Source organism: Leptonychotes weddellii, chromosome 11, assembly GCF_054177405.1.
Source record: "Leptonychotes weddellii isolate Sample4059 chromosome 11, ASM5417740v2, whole genome shotgun sequence".
In the NCBI taxonomy this organism is placed as follows: Eukaryota; Metazoa; Chordata; class Mammalia; order Carnivora; family Phocidae; genus Leptonychotes; species Leptonychotes weddellii.
This window is the reverse complement of record NC_138379.1, coordinates 5,486,931-5,503,898: the sequence shown is the minus strand read 5'-3', so window position 1 is coordinate 5,503,898 and position 16,968 is coordinate 5,486,931. Positions and strand designations below refer to the sequence as shown.

At 53.4% G+C, this 16,968-nt stretch overlaps 2 protein-coding genes and 1 non-coding gene across 6 annotated transcripts; 1 reads left to right on the top strand and 2 right to left on the bottom strand.

The window, feature by feature from the left end:
• Positions 1-520: 520 nt before the first annotated feature.
• BRMS1 (BRMS1 transcriptional repressor and anoikis regulator) lies at positions 521-7,910 on the bottom strand. 4 transcript variants are annotated; one of them, XM_081797732.1, is made up of 10 exons: positions 7,775-7,908; positions 4,844-4,987; positions 4,678-4,768; positions 4,403-4,530; positions 4,130-4,209; positions 3,938-4,034; positions 3,289-3,381; positions 2,088-2,152; positions 1,400-1,439; positions 521-1,064 (listed from the first exon to the last, which is right to left on the bottom strand). In XM_081797732.1, the coding sequence occupies exons 1-10, from the start codon at positions 7,902-7,904 to the stop codon at positions 1,057-1,059; spliced, it is 876 nt and encodes a 291-aa protein (XP_081653858.1). In that variant the 5' UTR covers positions 7,905-7,908; the 3' UTR covers positions 521-1,056. The 4 variants fall into 4 exon arrangements, 3 of the variants coding, with proteins under 3 accessions (XP_081653858.1, XP_081653859.1, XP_081653860.1); XM_081797733.1 differs by having other exon boundaries at positions 4,844-4,989; positions 7,779-7,888; XM_081797734.1 differs by lacking the exon at positions 7,775-7,908 and adding an exon at positions 7,513-7,756 and having other exon boundaries at positions 4,844-4,989.
• A 271-nt stretch (positions 7,911-8,181) lies between these two features.
• B4GAT1 (beta-1,4-glucuronyltransferase 1) lies at positions 8,182-10,457 on the bottom strand. Its single transcript, XM_006749063.3, has 2 exons — positions 9,281-10,457; positions 8,182-9,038 (listed from the first exon to the last, which is right to left on the bottom strand). The coding sequence occupies exons 1-2, from the start codon at positions 10,334-10,336 to the stop codon at positions 8,847-8,849; spliced, it is 1,248 nt and encodes a 415-aa protein (XP_006749126.1). The 5' UTR covers positions 10,337-10,457; the 3' UTR covers positions 8,182-8,846.
• A 454-nt stretch (positions 10,458-10,911) lies between these two features.
• Positions 10,912-10,993, top strand: TRNAS-GCU (transfer RNA serine (anticodon GCU)). The gene has a single exon. It is a non-coding gene; the product is annotated as a tRNA-Ser (tRNA).
• Positions 10,994-16,968: the final 5,975 nt, after the last annotated feature.

The window sequence follows — 16,968 nt, the reverse complement described above, 5'->3', positions numbered from 1 at the left end:
GGAGAAAGGATGCTGTGTCTCCATGGAAACTAACCCCTTTGCTTAACTGAGGTTCTGGGGGTGGTTCTAACACGCGGCGCTGAACGGGGGGGGGGGTTGGTTGTGAGGTCGTCAGCACACAGGGTGCCGCCAGCTGCCTCCTACGCACACAGGCCCTGCCAGCCTGCCTTACCAATCCGCCAAGGGACTGGGGCAGGTGCAGACGTGACCCAGTCTCCCAGCCCAGAGCACATAGCTGCCTGCCCCACCCCAGGACACATGGTCTGCCTGTGCCACGTGTTGCTTCAGACTTGGCTCAGGAGCCCTTGGTCAGCCAGGGCTCACTCCCCCACCTCTGGGAGGTGTGGTGGGCAAGTCCCCCCTGCCCCTCCCGATACCCCAACTCAGAGTAGGTTGGCTCCTGCCCGGTAGTGAGGGGAGGTACCAGGGACTCCAGGAGAGCCCGCCTGACTCAGGCACTCCCCTGGGGAGCCCTGATTCTCTTGCAAGGTAAATCAGACACACACAAGTCACGCCAGAGTCCCAGGAGAGATTTTAATTCCAGTCCCTGCAATCTGGGAGACACCAAGAACCTCCTTGAGAAGACCCGGGGAGCCTGCCTTCTCACCTCCAACAACAGCCAGGAGAGACAGGCCCCCAAAATATAATGTCTGGCTCAGAGTTCCCACAGAGTGGGGCCCAGCTCACTGGCTCAGCAACTGGTCCAAGGACAGCAGGAAGGATGTTGCTTTGGCTTAAGATGAGCCACATCTTCTTTGTCTAGGAGGGCACCAAGGAGGCTGCCCTTTGGGAGGGGGAGGTGGTGCGCTCACTGGGGATGGAGGAGACAGTCTTGCCTGGCTAGGGCAGCTCTGGGCCACAGCTGTGCAGGCCCCCGAGGAGGGCAGAGGGGTCCGGACCAGCGACGGCTGGAGGGGAAGGTCCAGCAGCAGCACCGGGGAGCTGGCTGGACAGACCCCGAGGGGCTTGTCAGTCTGCCTTCCCACAGCAGGAAAATGCGAATCCTGGCTTTGCTGACAGCTGCCCCGAGGGGCCCCTTGGCTCTGAACAGCATGGTCATGGTCCTAAGGAAGATGCACTGCAGGTGAAAAGCTGAACCCAGAGGGGAACACCACTGCCTATGGGGGGCTGAGAGGAACAGCCTCAGGCTGGCCCAGGGCAGCTCTCCGCGGGCCCAGCATTCCAGCCCTCCCTGACCAGTCCCGGGTGCAGGGAGCTTCATCCCCCAGCCCCATCGACCTAGAGCTTCCCTACCCCACCCCGGCGGCTCCCACTCCCCAAACCATTCTAACTGGGGCCACTGATCTGACATAACCACTGCCTCTTTCTGGGCTCTTTTCCAGGACGCTGGGCTGGGGGAGGGGGTGGCAGGAGGCAGAACAACTCCCGTGGTTCTTACCATCTGCTTTTCTCTTCTGAGGGGACACAGCTGCCCTGGCCTGGGTGGGTAAGAAGAAAAGCCCCCCTTGAGAGCCTGCCTCCAGCTTGGCAAGTACCCTCCTCCACATCAGTTTCTCTGGGGTGGGGGCGCTGTTGGGTCAGTGCAGCATGGAGATGGGGGGGGCATAAGACCCTTTCTAGGCAAAGCTCTGATGTGGTCCCCTGACAGACACCAGGCCAGCCCAGCCCAGAACAGCTGCCTTCCCTCCCTCCCATCCCATCAAAACCTGCCCTGGAAGGAGGAAGGGGCTGACACAGATTAAAAGGACCCTCCTGCAGGGAAGCCTCAGGCCAGCGCCTGGGTGGCTCAGTAGGTTAAGCATCTGACTCTTGATTTCTGCTCAGGTCAAGATCTCAGGGTCATGAGATCGAGCCCCACATTAGGCTCTGTGCTAGGAGTGACCCCTACTTGGGATTCTCTCTCTCCCTCTGCACCCCGCCCCCCGCACCACTCGCACACTCAAACACATTCTCTTCCTGTCTAAAAAAAGGGCAATGCCAGGGAACCTGGGCTAAAGGCAGGAGGTGCTGAGGGCTGAGCAGAGCTCCCAGGCCCTCAGGAAGCCCAGGCGTGGTGAGCCCACAGAGACCAAAGCTGGTGTCAGGGATGGGGACCTGCACGAGGGAAGCAGGGGCCCTGGCCCCACCTTTTTGATAGCCGTCCAGTCCTCCAGGATGTCGATCTCCTGCAGCATGTACACGATATAAGGACCTGCAATGGGGGTCAAGGAAGCAGGAAGCCCAGTGGAGGGGACAGGTGTCACAGCGGGGAGGGGGCTGAGGACCCAGGTTAGAGCTCAGGTTCTGTCTCCTCCCTCTTGGCTCCCAGGTTCTTGGGGCAGGGCCTGTGGCCTCTCCATGAGTCCGTGGGGGATACTGAGTCTCACCCCTACCTCCCCTCGGCTCCCCCTCCCCCTCTCTCCAATGTAAAGGTCAGGAGGTGAAAACCCAGCCCACCCACTCAGGGACCTTGCTCCCTCTACTCCCTGTCCCCTTCCTGTCCCTTCATCTGGCCCCTTCTACACACAGATTTCAGTCTCTTCCATCCTGGAGACAACCCTCCTTTGGTCTCCCACTCCCCTCCGGGGACCATCTGCTCTGTCCTCCTGGGCTCTGTACCTGATGTCTCCATGCCCTCACCTCCCATTCACCCTCAAGTCCTCGCAGCCCAGACACCTCCCTCCCTGCCTGACCCGACTGCCATCACTAGGTGGCCAGTGTCCTGAGAGTCTGATGGCTGCAGAGTACCCGGGGGTGGGGGTGGAGGGCATGCGGATTCCGTTCCAGTCTGTGCTGGGCGCTGCCAGGAGGGATGAGGGCTCAGCAGGCCCTGAGCTGAAGGGGCTCACGCCTAAGGTCGGGCAGGGGGCAACTACAGTATGGGATGTGGGTGCCCCAGTTTAGGCCACAGGGGTGCAGAGGAGAGAGAAGGCACTGCCATTGGGGAGAAACCAGGAGAGGCTTCACCGAGGAGGTAACATGTGAGACAAGCCCTGACCAGGCACAGATAGGCAGCACAGCTTTCCAAGAAGAGGGTGGAAAGCGAGAGCAGGCGGAGGAGGGGGTGGTGGTAGGAAAGTCTAGGACCTGTCGGGGATGTTGTGGGAAAGTCAGAAGAGCCTCGAAGAAGACTTCGCTCAGCAAGTTAGGGGGAGTCACTGAGTGGACACTTCTATTTCTCTATGATCCACACGGCCCAGCAGAGACCCAGGGCGTCACAGAAAATTCCCGACAGTTGGATTTGCCTAATGTGTCTAGTGTGACTCTGCCTTCCATGTCCCTCTCCACCCCTGCCTCCCTTAACCCTGATGTCCTGCCCGGTTCAGGCTGCCCTGGGTGGAAGGATACCAGAAACGAGAGGAGCCTTCTTCCTCTTGCTGGCTGGCAGGGAGTCCCAGGTCTTTGCGCTGCTTCTGGCGTGCAGTTTGTCATCCCACCACTCTGTGCCCCCAGAGCCAGAGTCAGGATCAAGGTGCTGACCCTCCCAGGACACCCCGCCCTTGCAGCTGTGTCCCTCACAGGAGCCGGGCCAGCCCTTCCGCCTCCTCTCCCTCCCAGGGCGGTGGAGAGCACCCCGGGGGCCGGGGGCATGGAAGCTGAGGTCAGGGCCGGATGGCATGGTTGTGCGAGCCTGGGGGAGGGGTCCCTGTACTTTTGTCAGCCCGGTTTCTTCATCTGTTTAGTGGCCAGTGGGCCTCCCTAGGACCCCCTACGAACACAGGCGCTGTGGACACAGGGGGCTGTGGCTGTTGTAGGTGTGGGGGTGTCAGAATGGCACCTCCTGTTCTGGAAAGAGAGCGGGGGCCGAGGAGGGCAGGGGGACCCATTCTTGCCGAGCCTCCACTGCGCGCCAGGTCCTGGGCTGGGTCCTTTCTGTGCCTGGCTCCCTGTGGGCCCCACAGTGACCCCATGAAGCGGGCTCCCCGACATGCTCCCCGGGCAGGCAGAGCAGCAGACGGGGTGCGCACGGGGAGAGCGGCACCTAGGGCAGCCTCACCAGAGCTGATGTCCAGGCTCTGGCGGTCCTCCTCCAGCCTCTGGATCCGCTCCTGCAGCTCCCCCTGCAGGGTGTCGTAGAGCAGCAGCTTCTCACTCTGGAAGGGGCGGAGCCGCTCAGCGGGGCGGCGGGGACAAGCCACTTCCGCTCGCCGTCGCCCCGCCCCCCGCCCCAGCACCCAGTCACATTCACCTCCAGGTGCTGTTTGGCTCCCTGCAGCTCACACTCGTACTTGTTCCGGATCACGTCCAGACAGAAGCCCTTGTAGATCCCTACAGTGATTGGGAGGGGAGGGAGATGGGAAGCCCTGCTTGGCCAGGGACCCAGGTGTCCAAAAGGGGGAGCCAGGAGCAGGGCCGGTCAGGGCAGGGATGAGAAAAGCAGGGAGCGGAGAGCCAGGGGCTCTGGCAGAGGAAGAGGTAGGTGGCCTGGGGGCTGCCCTAGAGCACAGGACAGCCCACAGACCTGCCACCTGAATGCGGATCTTGAGGCTCCGCTGCAGCCCCCCCAGAGGCTCTGTGTACTCAGGTGCTCTCTCAGCCCCCACTTCCTCCAGCCGCACCCTCAGCTGACTCAGCCGTTCCCTGAACAACCTGGGAGGGAAAAGGCGTGTGTGTCTATCAAACACGTGGCCGAGCGCCCGGTGCTCCCCAACCCTTGACCACCCCTGCCCCGCACCAGGCCGGCTGCCTCCTCACCCTGGGTGCCGGGAGACCCAGCCCTAGACGCCCCACGCTCACTTCTCCTTTAGCTCCGAGAACTGCTTCTCCAGGTCCAGCATCTCGTTGACGCACTCACTGCGACGCCGCTCGTAGTCCTCATCGTCCATCTCTGGGACAAGAGGCCAGTCAGCGCTGGCTGAGGAGGAGCGGCCGGGCACCCGCGTGCGCCATGTGGGGGGCTCACCTGAGCTCTCCTCCTCTGACTCAGTCTGGCTGCCGCTCCGCTCCTCCTCACTCTCTTCCTCCTCCCCATTCATCTCGGCAGCCGAATCGCCCTCTGCTTCCATCTCTTCTGTGTCTTTGCTTGGAGGCTGGACGGGCATCTGGGCTCTGGGAGAAGGAGGGGAGCCATCACTTATCATTGTCCTCAGTTCCGAGCAGGAAAGTGGCCATGCGGGGAGTCAAACCAGGCCCTGTCTGCGCATCTCCCAGAGGCCCGGGAGCCATGGAAATGCTCCCGTCCTGGGACATTGCTGGTGATCCCGATCTGGGGAATGCTGGCCAAGGTGACGGTCTGTAAGATGGGAAACAGCAAGGATGGGCTCCCCCACTGCCTCTGGGACTGGGCGCACACTTGTGAATGGGGCATTTAAGGCCCTGCACAGACTGAAGTACTGGGCCAGCGCCTTCACCCTACCATCTAAGGGTCAGTCCTTAAGTACACCAGTCCTTCCTCCTCTCCACCCCTTCCTGTTGATCCTTCCACCTGGAAGGCCCTCCACTTCTCTTCCTGAGAACACTCGGCAATCCTCTCGCTGTCTCGCTGTGCTCCGGGTCAATGCCCGTGTCCTTCTGCTTTCTCTGGAACCTCTTGATACCAGTACCCCCATCTCCACTGTTTCTCCAACGCTCCCTCTTGACAGCTCCTGCCCAGGAAACTTCAGATGTGTTCAGGTTACTGTCCCCCATTTAGAAATATCGGAAACACAAAACCTCACCCTATTCCACTAAACCACTCCCCATTTCCCACCTCACAGTGACCCTTTTCAAGGCTCTGGCTGTTCCTATTCTTTCACCTCCCACGTGTTCCATTCCATTTCTCTACGATTGCCCTCGGCTGACATGAATCATGTGGCATTAGACGACCTCCTGGTGCCCAATGCCAGTATTCTTTAGTACTTCTCTTAGTTGACTTCTCGGCAACAATAAACACTATTAGTCATTCCTTCTTTTATTTACTCATCTAAGATTTATTAAAGACCTAATATATGCCAGATACCATCAGACACTACAGTAGAGACTGGGCATGAGGGGGCAGACAGTCTCTGACCTCAAGGAGTTTACAGCTTCCTGGGAGAGAGAGGCAGAGAAGCAGACCGTACTGTGGTGTGACAAGGGTTAAGAAGGGTGGGGGGGCATATGGGAGAGGCATCTAACTGGAACCCGGAGCTTGCTCCAACAGTGAGGGCTTACAGAGAAAGATCCTTGCTGCAGCAGCAGCATGGAGGGCTCAGACAGATGAGCTGAGGTGGCCAGGGAGGGAACATTCCAAGCAGAGTGAATAGCATGTGCACACACTCCAAAATGAGAGAAGGAGCAGGGGTGGGGGCACATGAGTCTAAGCCTCAGAGAGAAATCTGGGCTGCAGAGATCTGGTCATCGTTTAATATAGAGTTCTTCAGGCCTTGGGAGAGGGCGCAACCAGCAAGGCAGAATGTGTGGAGTGAGAAGAGGTCCATGATGGAACTCCCAGGGCCACCAAAGGGGCAGGTGACGAAAGCCCTGCAAAGGAGAAGGAAATCAGCAAGAGGCAGAGGAAGAGAAACTCAGTCGTGGGGAGAAAAAATTTCAGAAGGAAGGATGGTGACGGTGCCAAATGCTGCCAAGAGATCAATTAAGAGGAAGACTAGGGCGCCTGGGTGGCTCAGTTGGTTAAGCGACTGCCTTCAGCTCAGGTGATGATCCCAGGGTCCTGGGATCAAGTCCCGCATCGGGCTCCCTGCTCTGCAGGAAGCCTGCTTCTCCCTCTCCCACTCCCCCTGCTTGTGTTCCCTCTCTCGCTGTGTCTCTCTCTGTCAAATAAATAAATAAAATCTTAAAAAAAAAAAAAAAAAAAGAGGAAGACTAAACGGTCCTCCCAACAGCTCATCTTTCCGCCTCCTGGAGGCTTTGATTTCACTGTGATGTTCTTCCAACTTCTCTGGGCACGGTTCTGTAGTCTTTAGATCAGTGTAGACACCACTCTCTCCAGGAAGCCCTACTGTTTACATCTCCTCTCTATCTGCCCATCTTCACGTCTGTCTGTCCAAGCAGGCTGTAAGCCTCACCAGGGCAGGGAATCTGTACTTCACTCACCCAGCACAGTACTTAACTTCACGACTGGTGGCCGTGCAAATACAAACTAAACAAAGCACACTTTTTCAGGCAGGCTTTTACTTCCTGGTACCTTCCAGGGTACCCCAGGACCCTGTAGTGGTTGCAAATCCAAAGTATTCTGTTACCTTTCCTTGCCACAATTCGAGTTGTGTAAAATAACTGGCTCACGGCGCAGCTTAGTCGCATTCCTCAAGGATTTCATCAATGATCTGAATCTGACCTGAAAACCTCAGTTCTCCAAACCAGCCTCATCTTTCCCATTCTCAAGCCCGAGTTCCTGCAGTTTCCAAAATTTGCAATTCCTCTTCATTGTTAAATATATATATATATTTACTTTTGTCTCCAGCTGTCTCTGATTCTACTGAGTGAGCAAAATTAAATCACAACCTCCCCTCCTTACCCCGGGCGCAAAAAGAGGATAACCACCGCTACTGAGTGTTGTAAAGATCGCAAGGAGTAAAAGATGGAAAAGGAAATTGTAAGGCGCTGTACACAAGCAATTTATATTTTTAGAAAGTCAGCATTTCGAGGGCAGACCTCTACGGAAGGCCGATTCTTCTCCCTCGAGAAAGCCAATCCAGACCCCTGCGCAGCGCTACGCGCCAGGACCCTCCCGCCCCGTTCCACTCGCGTCTGCGCCGGCGCCGCGGGCGGGGGGAGTCGCCGGCTCTTAGGCGGCCAGCAGGGGCCCCGCGGCGCCGCACGCGTCCGGCCGGTTAAGTCTCCGCTTCGGCCCTCACTGGGCCAGCTCCGGCCGACTGGCCAGAGACGCCGAACCAGGTGCCCTGAGGAGCGTTACGCACCGCGGGGAGGGGGGCCTCCGAGTTGACGTCTGAAACTCCCTGAGAGGTGCCCGCGTCTGCCGGGCTCCCGGAAACGTCGCGCCCGTCCCTCTGCTCCGGGAGGCGGGGCCCGCCGCACTTCCGCATACGTTATCAGGAGGCGCCCGTGGTGGAGAGCACAATTGGACAGTTGGGGCGAGGCATGCTGGGATACCGCGAGGTCGGTCTCCATAGCAACCGGCCGAAATTCACGCAGGCCTTCAGCTGGTGGAAAAGACCCTAGTGGTTTCCTTGCTTTGCGGTCGGCTCCCTTTGGGCCGCAGCTACCTCCTTTCCCCCGTCCCCCCCGTCCCTCGTGTTCAAGGGAAGAAGCCACGACCCCACCCCCTGCCCGCCAGGTTCAGGAGAGTCATGGAGCCAGCTGTAGGTGTGAACACTCATTTATTTACACATGGTCGTTGGTAGGCAAATAACCCAGCCCAACCTATTTGAGGACACAGATCTGGCAGAGAATCTGCAGACCCTTCCTTTCTCCAAAGCTCCCGAGGGCGGAGGCCTGGAAGAACCAGGAAGTTTAGGCTTCTGCCCAAAAGCTAAGAACTAAATTCAACGCCTTCACCTGACTTCTTTCCAAAAGGTCCCATTTTGTTAAGTACTCCGACTTCTCAGTTCTGCCCCGTTCATACTTTTCGCTCTCCTACTGCCCACCCACCCCAGATTGTTAATAATAATAACAATAATACTGTAATAATATTAATAATACTTCACATTTGTACGAAGCTTACAGAATGTGTTCACATATAGCATCTCATCTGAGCCTCCCAACAGTCCTGTGAGGTAGGTATTTTCACCTCTCTTTTTACAGACGGGATAACTGAGGCTCAGAGAGGAAATGGGATTTGCTCAAGGCCACACAGCTAGTTTGTGGTAAAGCTAGGACTTGATCCCAGCACCCCATATTCAAGTCCAGTGTTCCAACACCACAGCTACCACCGTAAAGTGGAGTGACATTTCTTACCCCTGTCAGGCCTGAGGGACGGCCTAAGGAGGGAAGAGGCTGAGACTTCTCTGACTAGGGGAGGGAGGGGCTCAGCAGTGACGAGGGGAGTCGGGGTACTTGGCCTTCAACTCCTGTTTGAACTGGCGGTAAAGGATCTTATTGTGCTGATTTTCGGCCTCCTTTTGGGGATGGAACTTCAAAGCTTCCTTGAAGCCCTTATGAACCAGGAAACCTTCGTTCAGCACCTCGAAATCAAATCCTGCCACGTGCAGCTCACAGGCCTGTTGGAGGAGAGACAGGTCAGTGAAGTTGGATGAGACTGCTAGGGCCGAGACTGACATCCCTAAAGCCTCTCTCCAGCATCCCCACTCCTCTGGAAGCATCCTGGATCTTCCACACCATCCAACCACTTCGTGAACTGTGACTGTCCCGCCTCATTGCCTCCTTTCCATCCAGGACCACTCATAGCTCCCAGAGCCCACCACTCCTCCTGCCCCATTTCCCATGCCCTCTCCCTGGGCACCTGGCTGATGCGATTGAAGCCATACTGGCGAAAGCGCTCGTCGAAAGTGGGCACCTTGCCTCCGGCCACGTAGAATGGTTCCCAGGGGTCCTGCCAGGGCACCACATAGGCAGGCCTCAGCAAGCTCTCTTCTGGCAGGTTGACCCAGCGGGAGTAGTTGGTGGGCGCCTGGCAGGGCGTGCACAGCCCATAATAGAAGGGCCGCACCTCGCCCACTTGGTAGAGCTGCAACAGCTCGTTCTTGTTCGTGGGCATACGGCGGGCTCGGCGGATCTCAAAGGCAGGCACCACCAGTGCTGTGCCTGCCCACTGCTTGCTCTGATCCAGCATTTCCCGCAGGCCCCTCCACAGCCCCTCGCTGGGCACCATGTCCACGTCGATTACCAGGGCATAGTTGGCCCCCTCACGAGCCAGATTCCTCAGCAGATTATTGGGATAGGAGACATTGGTGCCCAGCGCATAATTGATCCCGGGCTGGGCCACCCTGGCTAGCTTGTCAAAGACCTCCTGGCAGGACCGCAGCAGGGCAAACTCCCCCGGCTCCCGGGGATCGGGCACAGCGGCCTCATAGCGCGAGGGGCACACAAGGTGCATGGCGACCCTGGCGCGCATATCGGGGCAGTGGCTGCTCAGCGCGTAGGTCAGCACCGTGGCTAGCTGCGCCTCCTCCTTGGTGGCCGCGAACACCGACACGGAGAGCGGGCCCTCCCAGCGCTCCAACAGGCCCGACAGGTGCAGCAGGTTGTCCACGCTGGCGTGCGTGGCCAGGATCACGTCATTGGGGTCCATGGTGGTCTTCAGTAGGCCCCTGTAGACGCGGTAGTCGCCACTGGCGTCCAGGACGCCTCCAGAGGCCAGAGCGGTGCGGAGCTGCGCCTTGACCTGGTCCACGGACCGCGGGGACGGGGGAAAGAACTCGAAATACTGGTCTTGCTCCTCCTGCCCGTGTAGCCCGGACAGCAGCGACAGGTAGAGCAGCTGCAGCATCGCCACCAGCATTAGCGCGGCCAGGAGCAGCTGGTAGAAGGCGCACCGGATGGCGTAGGACATCTGCATGGCTCTCGGGGCTCCGAGCGCGCAGCAGGGACCACCGGGCCGCAGCCTTTGCCAGCCGCCGCAAGCCCGGATTTACTGCAGCCTGCCGAGCGCAGCCGAAGCGAGCCGAGGCGAGCCGAGCCCCGCGCAGCTTCCCCGCCCGAGCTGGCCTTGGGGCGCGCCAGCTCGCCCCCTGCGCGCGAGGAGGAGCTACTGCATGCACGGCCGTGCCGCGCTCTGCAAACCCTGAAAGTGCCCGCGGCCGCGCCTGCCGTGTTCCCGGGGATACACGCACCCCTCCCTCCCGATCAGTGTGCGACCCCCTGGACCAGGCGCGTCCTGAAACACCCGCGCGCTCGCCCCCGTCTTAGGGAGGGGAAACCGTGGCAGAACTCTGGTTGCAGCTTGGTGAAGGATGGCGCGGGTTCGCGGCTGCGGAGGGCGGGAAGGAACACAAAAAGTCCCTTTCTTTCCGCTGTCTCTCCCTCGGTCAGGTCCTGTGAAAGTCACGCCGAAGAATGGATGGGGGGGGTGGGGCGCCAGAAGGTGCGGGGAGATGAGAGATAAGGGCATATGGAAAGGGGCGCTCTACGTGGGACGAGGTGGCCGAGTGGTTAAGGCGATGGACTGCTAATCCATTGTGCTTTGCACGCGTGGGTTCGAATCCCATCCTCGTCGGTCGTGTTTTACACGAGGTGAGGGGGTGTACTTTTCTGTCTCCCGAGGAAGAGGGCCCAGGGCTCAGTGGCACGTAGAAGAACCGAACTGGAATTCTGCCAGATGCCAAATGCGGAGCCAATATATTCCCTGCGGTAATTAGAGAAGCCCCCTCGGGAAGTGGTGGAATTTGGTAGTGCTGTGATGTTTGATCACTGAAATCATTACTCTATTCAGCCCACTGATTCCCTCCCCCTAGCAGTTCTCCCAGGGGGAGACCTTCTGTCCATTCCCCCACCCCCTACCCCCCAACATACACACATACACATTTAAGCAGGAGGTCTAGAATATTCTAACACCAGCCAACGTATACAGAAAGCGCTTAATAAGTGCTTGTGGACTAATTGATCCATGGGCACTTTAGAAGAAGAGAGGCTGTGGGGAAGGGCAGCTACTTCGACAGCTAAATCAGTTATATGTGATAACTATTTGAGCTCTGTGAATCTTGGGAAGGTGGTTTGGGGCAGACTGGGAAGAGCTTCCAATTGCTAGGGCAAGTTTTGCCCTCATCTTCATAGGCTGTAGGAAGCCAAGGTTGTTCTGTTTGTTTGTTTGTTTTAAAGCAGTTTTTTTTGTTTGTTTTGTTTTTTAAGAGAGAGAGAGAGCACAAGGAGGGGGGAGGGACAGAGGGAGAAGCAGACTCCCCACTGAGCAGGGAGCCCACGGAGGGGCTCAATCCCAGGTCCCTGGGATCATGACCTGAACCAAAGGCAGATGCTTAAGCGACTGAGCCACCCAGGTGCCCCAGGAAGTCAAGGTTGTTGAATTGAAGAGTGACCAGGAGACCTATATTCTGCAGCCCCAGCAATACCACATACTGAGCACCGCTCTGCGCTGGGGGCTGTGTTAGGCACGGGGGATGAAGCCTTGCAGGAGACTTGACAGGTGCTATCCTTGAAGGTTTTCACTGGTGACCTGTGCTGGGTGAGAGGAGAAAAATATGTGAAAACCCTTTTAGCACAGTCCTGGCAAACTGGAGGTGCAGACGTCAGATTTGGTGCTATCAGGGTCATCTTTGACTTGCTCAGTGTTGAAAATAACAATTTTGAATCACGTTAGTTGTTGGCTTTGGTGAATCAGGAGATTTCACATAAAATCCACATTTCCAACTTTTAAATTCTGAGAGATCTGGCAATGCCAGGCCTGCGTTTCCGCAGGGTGACAATTGGCCGGAACATAAAGAGTAGCTCACCCTTTGCAAATAGTTTTCTCTTGGCCAAGGTTTCAACACTACCCCTTCCCTGTTCCCCCTGGCCCCTGGGCATCTGAGTCTCATCTGCAGCGCTCACACGATACCTCCCTCGGTCTGCCCAGGCACCTGCTCGCAGCGTCTTCTGCCTCCCACACACTACAGTGCTAGCCACATAGCCGGCATCAGTGTGTGTTTGTTGATGAGTGAATAAGAAGCTTCCGAAGTGTCCCCAGTGGTCGTAGCTTGAGGGGAGACTGGAAAGTAGTGATGGCCTCACCGAGGTGTCAAGATCAAGGAAAGCTACATGGAAGGTCCTGCCTGTTATTTGTGCAGAAGGGCCTGGCTGGGGAGCGACACTGGCTGGGATGGAGTGGAGCATAAGAGATTCAAAGACCAGAGTTGGGGGCACTTGGGTGACTCATTTAGTTAAGCATCTGCCTTTGGGTGATGATCCTGGGGTCCTGGGATCAAGCGCCACATTAGGCTCTCTGCTCGGTGGAGAGCCTTCTTCTCCCTCTCCCTCTGCCTGCTGTTCCCCCCTGCTTGTGCCCATTCTCTCTCTCTCTGTCAAATAAATAAATAAAATTAAAAAAAAAAGAACAGAGTTGAAAACCATTAATAAGGGGTCTGCTTTCCACATACCTTACCCTCTGCATCTCTTCTACCTGGCCATTCCTGATTTATATCTTTTTGTACTAAATCTGTAATCCAGCGAGTAAAAGCGTTCCCTGAGTGCTGTGATTTGCTGTCGCAAATTAATAGAATCCAGTGAGGGGGCTGCTGAACCTCTGATGTATAGCCAGTCGGTCAGGAGCACAGATATCTGAAGGGGGGGCCGTCTTGTGGGACTGAGCCAGGAAGATGTGGGACCTGATGCTGTCTCCAGGTAGATGGTGTCAGAATTGAGTTGCGTTGGAGGACACTCAGGTGGTGTCAGAGGGTTGCTTGGTGTGGGGGGAAAACCCACACATCAGAATTGGTATCAGAATTGTGTGTATAGAAATACAACTGAATTTTGTATGTTGATCTTGAATCCTCCAATTCTGCTGAATTTGTTTATTAGCTCTGTGTGTGTGTGTATGTGTGTGTATTCTTTAGGATTTTTTTTTCTGTATGTGTATGTATTATATCATCTGTGAATATGGATGGTTTTGCTTCTTCCTTTCCAATTTGGATACCTTTTATTTCTCTTTCTTGCCAAATTGCTATAGTTAGGACTTGCAGTGCAAAGTTGAGCAGATGAAATGGTAAAAGTGGGCCCTTTCCTGATCTTAGGGAGAGGTTGTCAGTCTTTCATCATCGAATATGACATTAGTCGTGGATTCTTCATAAATGTGCGTCATCAGGTTGAGGAAATTCCCATCTATTCCTTGCTTGTTGGGTGTTTTTATCCTGAAATGGTGCTGGGTTTTGTCAGATCTTTTTTCTGCATCAGTGGGGATGACCATGTGGCTTTTCCCCTTCATTCTATTAATGTGGTGTATTACATTAATTGTTTTCTGTATGTTGAACCACTGCATTCTGGAGTAGATCCCGCTTGGTCGTGGTACATAATCCCTTTAATGAGCTGCTGGGTTCCGTTTGCTAGCATTTTGTTGAGATTTTTACATCTATATTCATAAGAGATATTGATTATTAAGTTTCCTTGTGATGTCTTTGTCTGGCTTTAGCATTAGGATAGTGTTGGTCTCATAGAATGAGTTAGGAAATGTTCCCCCCTCTTGTATTTTTTGGAAGAGCTTGAAAGGATTGGTGTTCATTCTTCATTTTCTTTTTGAAGATTTTATTTATTTTTTGACAGAGAGAGACAACGAGAGAGGGAACACAAGCAGGGGGAGTGGGAGAGGGAGAAGCAGGCCTCCCGCTGAGCAGGGAGCCCGATGCAGGGCTCAATCCCAGGACCCCGGGATCATGACCTGAGCCAAAGGCAGATGCCTAATGACTGAGCCACCCAGGCACCCCTGTTCTTTATTATTATTTTTTAAAAGACTTTATTTGAGAGAGAGAGAGAATGAGTAGGTGGAAGGAGAAGTAGACTCCTCACTGAGCAGGGAAGCCTGACAGGAGACTCGATCCCAGGTCCTTGGGATCATGACTTGAGCCAAAGGCAGGTGCTTAGCCAGCTGAGCCACCCAGGCACTCTGGTGTTCATTCTTTAAATGATTGGTAGAATTAGCCTGTGAAGTCACCTGGTCCTGGAATTTTCTTTGTTGGGACATTTCTGATTATTGATTCAATCTTGTTATTTGTTCTAAGTATGTTCATACTTCCTATTTCTTCTTGAATCAGTTTTGGTAGTTTGTGTGTTTCTAGGATTTGTTAATTTCATCTAGGTTTCTCATTTGTCGGTGTACAACTGTTCATAGTATTCTCTTATAATCCTTTTTATTTCTGTATAATCAACAGTAATGGCCCCACCTTCGTTTTTGATTTTAATAATTTTAAGGTCCTCTCTCTCTTTTTCTTAGTCTAGTCAAAAATTTGTCAATTTTGTTGATTGTTTCAAATAACCAACTTTTAGTTTCATTGATTTTCTGTTTTCTGTTCTGCACTGTGTTTCCCTCCACCTAATATTTATTTTATATTTCCTTCTGCTAGCTATGGGCTTAATTTGCTCTTCTTTTTCTCATTGCTTGAGGTGTAAAGTTAGATTACTGATTTGAGACCCTTCTTCCTTTTTTCTTTTTTTTAAAGTAATGACTACCCAGTGGGGCTTGAACTCAGGACCCTGAGATCAAGAGCTTCAGGCTCCATCGACTGAGCCAGCCAGGTGTCCCCTTTCTTCCTCTTTAATGTAAGCATTTACACCTACAGATTTCCTCTCAGCACTGTTCCAGCTGCATCCCATAAATTTCAGTGTGCTGTGTTTTCATTTTCTTTTGTAACTCAAAGCATTTTCTAATTTCTCTTTTGATTGATTGATTGATTTCTTTCTTTTGAGGGGGGATTTTAAAGGTAGTTATTTTATTTTTTTACAGCAAAATAACTGCAAATTAATCATAGAACATAGTATACATTGTGTAGATTCTCTTTTTTTTTAAGTATTGAAGTATTGTACGTTGTATACTGACATACAATATATTAGTTTCAGGTGAACAACATAGTGATTCCACAGTAATCCATTCACCACTTGTCACCACACAATGTTATAACAATATTCTTTTTTTAAAATTTTAAATATATTTTTAAAAGATTTTATTTATTCATTTGAGAGGAGAGAAAGAGACAAAGAGAGCACAAGCAGGGGGAGAGGCAGAGGGAGAAGGAGAAACAGACTCCCTGCTGAGAGGGAACCCCATGCAGGGCTCGATCCCAGGACCTGGAGATCATGACCTGAGCCAAAGGCAGATGCTTAACTGACTGAGCCACCCAGGTGCCCTGTTATTACAATATTCTTGACTGTAGTCCCTATGCCATACTTTTCATCTCCATGATTTATTTGTTTTACAGGTGAAAGTTTGTACCTCTTCATCCCCTTTGCCCATTTCATTCATCCCCCCATCCCCTTCTCCTCTTGCAGCCACCACTTTCTTCTCAGTATTAATGGATCTGTTTCTGCTTTTTGTTTGTTTGTTTTGTTTTGTTTTTCAGATTCCACATAGGAATGAAATCATGTGGTATTTGTCTTTCTCTGTCTGACTTATTTCACTTAGCATAATACGCTCTAGTTTCTTTCACGTTGTTGCAAATGACAAGATCTCATTCTTTTTTTTTTTTTAAGATTTTATTTATTTATTTGACAGAGAGAGTGAGAGAGCACAAGCAGGGGGAACAGTTGAGGGAGAGGGAGAAGCAGGTTCCCCGCCAAGCAGGGAGCCCGATGCGGGGCTCGATCCCAGGACCCTGGGATCATGACCTGAGCCGAAGGCAGACGCTTAACCATCTGAGCCACCCAGGCGTCCCTAGATCTCATTCTTTTTTATGGCTGAGTAATATTTCAGTGTGTGTATGTGTGTGTGTGTGCGCACTTTATCCATTGTATCAATGGACACTTGGGCTGCTTCCATATCTTTTGACTTCTTTTTTAACCCATTAATTCAGAATGTGTTAATTGGTACATATTTGGGAAGTGTCCACTTTTTGTTATAGATTTCTAGTTTCATTCCATTGTGATTGGAAAAGATAGTTTGTAAGATTTCAATCTTTTAAAATGTAGTGCAGTTTTGTTTGGTGTCCTAATTGATGATCTATCTTGGGAGGTGTTCCTTGGGCACTCGAGAAGGAGGTACATACCTTCTGCTGTTTGTAGGTGAGTGTTCTGTGTCTGCTTGGCCTAATTGGTTTATGGTGTGCTCAGGTCCTCTGTGTCCTTGCTGATCTTCTGTCTGGTTGTTTTCTCCTTCATTGAAAGTGGGGTATAGGGGCGCCTGGGTGGCTCAGTCCTTAAGCGTCTGCCTTCGGCTCAGGTCATGATCCTGGGGTCCTGGGATCGAGCCCTGCACTGGGCTCCCTGCTCACCAGGAGGCCTGCTTCTCTGTCTCCCACTCCCCCTGCTTGTGTTCCTGCTCTCGCTGTCTCTGTCAAATAAATAAAATCTTAAAAAAAAAAAAAGAAAGAAAGAAAGTGGGGTATTGACGTGTCTAACTATTCTTGTAGAAATGTGTATTTCTCCTTCACATTTGTCCATTTTTGCTTCATATTCTTTTTAGGATTGTGTTGTTAGGTATGCATATGTTTATAGTTATTATGTCCTTTTATGAATATAGAACATCCTCCTTTGTCTGTTAAATAATTCTTTTTTTTT

What these genes read in the sequence shown, in the direction of transcription:
- BRMS1 (XM_081797732.1), bottom strand. Translation starts at nt 7,904, where the DNA reads ATGCGGAAGTGCGGCGGGCCCCGCCTCCCGGAGCAGAGGGACGGGCGC. An exon ending in GGCCCCCCTCCCCGCGGTGC is followed by an intron (nt 4,988 to 7,774) that starts GTAACGCTCCTC and finishes CTTCTCCCAGAG; the next exon opens with CCCAGATGCCCGTCCAGCCT. An exon ending in GAAGGCTCCTCTCGTTTCTG is followed by an intron (nt 2,153 to 3,288) that starts GTATCCTTCCAC and finishes CCCCCATTGCAG; the next exon opens with GTCCTTATATCGTGTACATG.
- B4GAT1 (XM_006749063.3), bottom strand. Translation starts at nt 10,336, where the DNA reads ATGCAGATGTCCTACGCCATCCGGTGCGCCTTCTACCAGCTGCTCCTG. An exon ending in GCTTCAATCGCATCAGCCAG is followed by an intron (nt 9,039 to 9,280) that starts GTGCCCAGGGAG and finishes CTCCTCCAACAG; the next exon opens with GCCTGTGAGCTGCACGTGGC.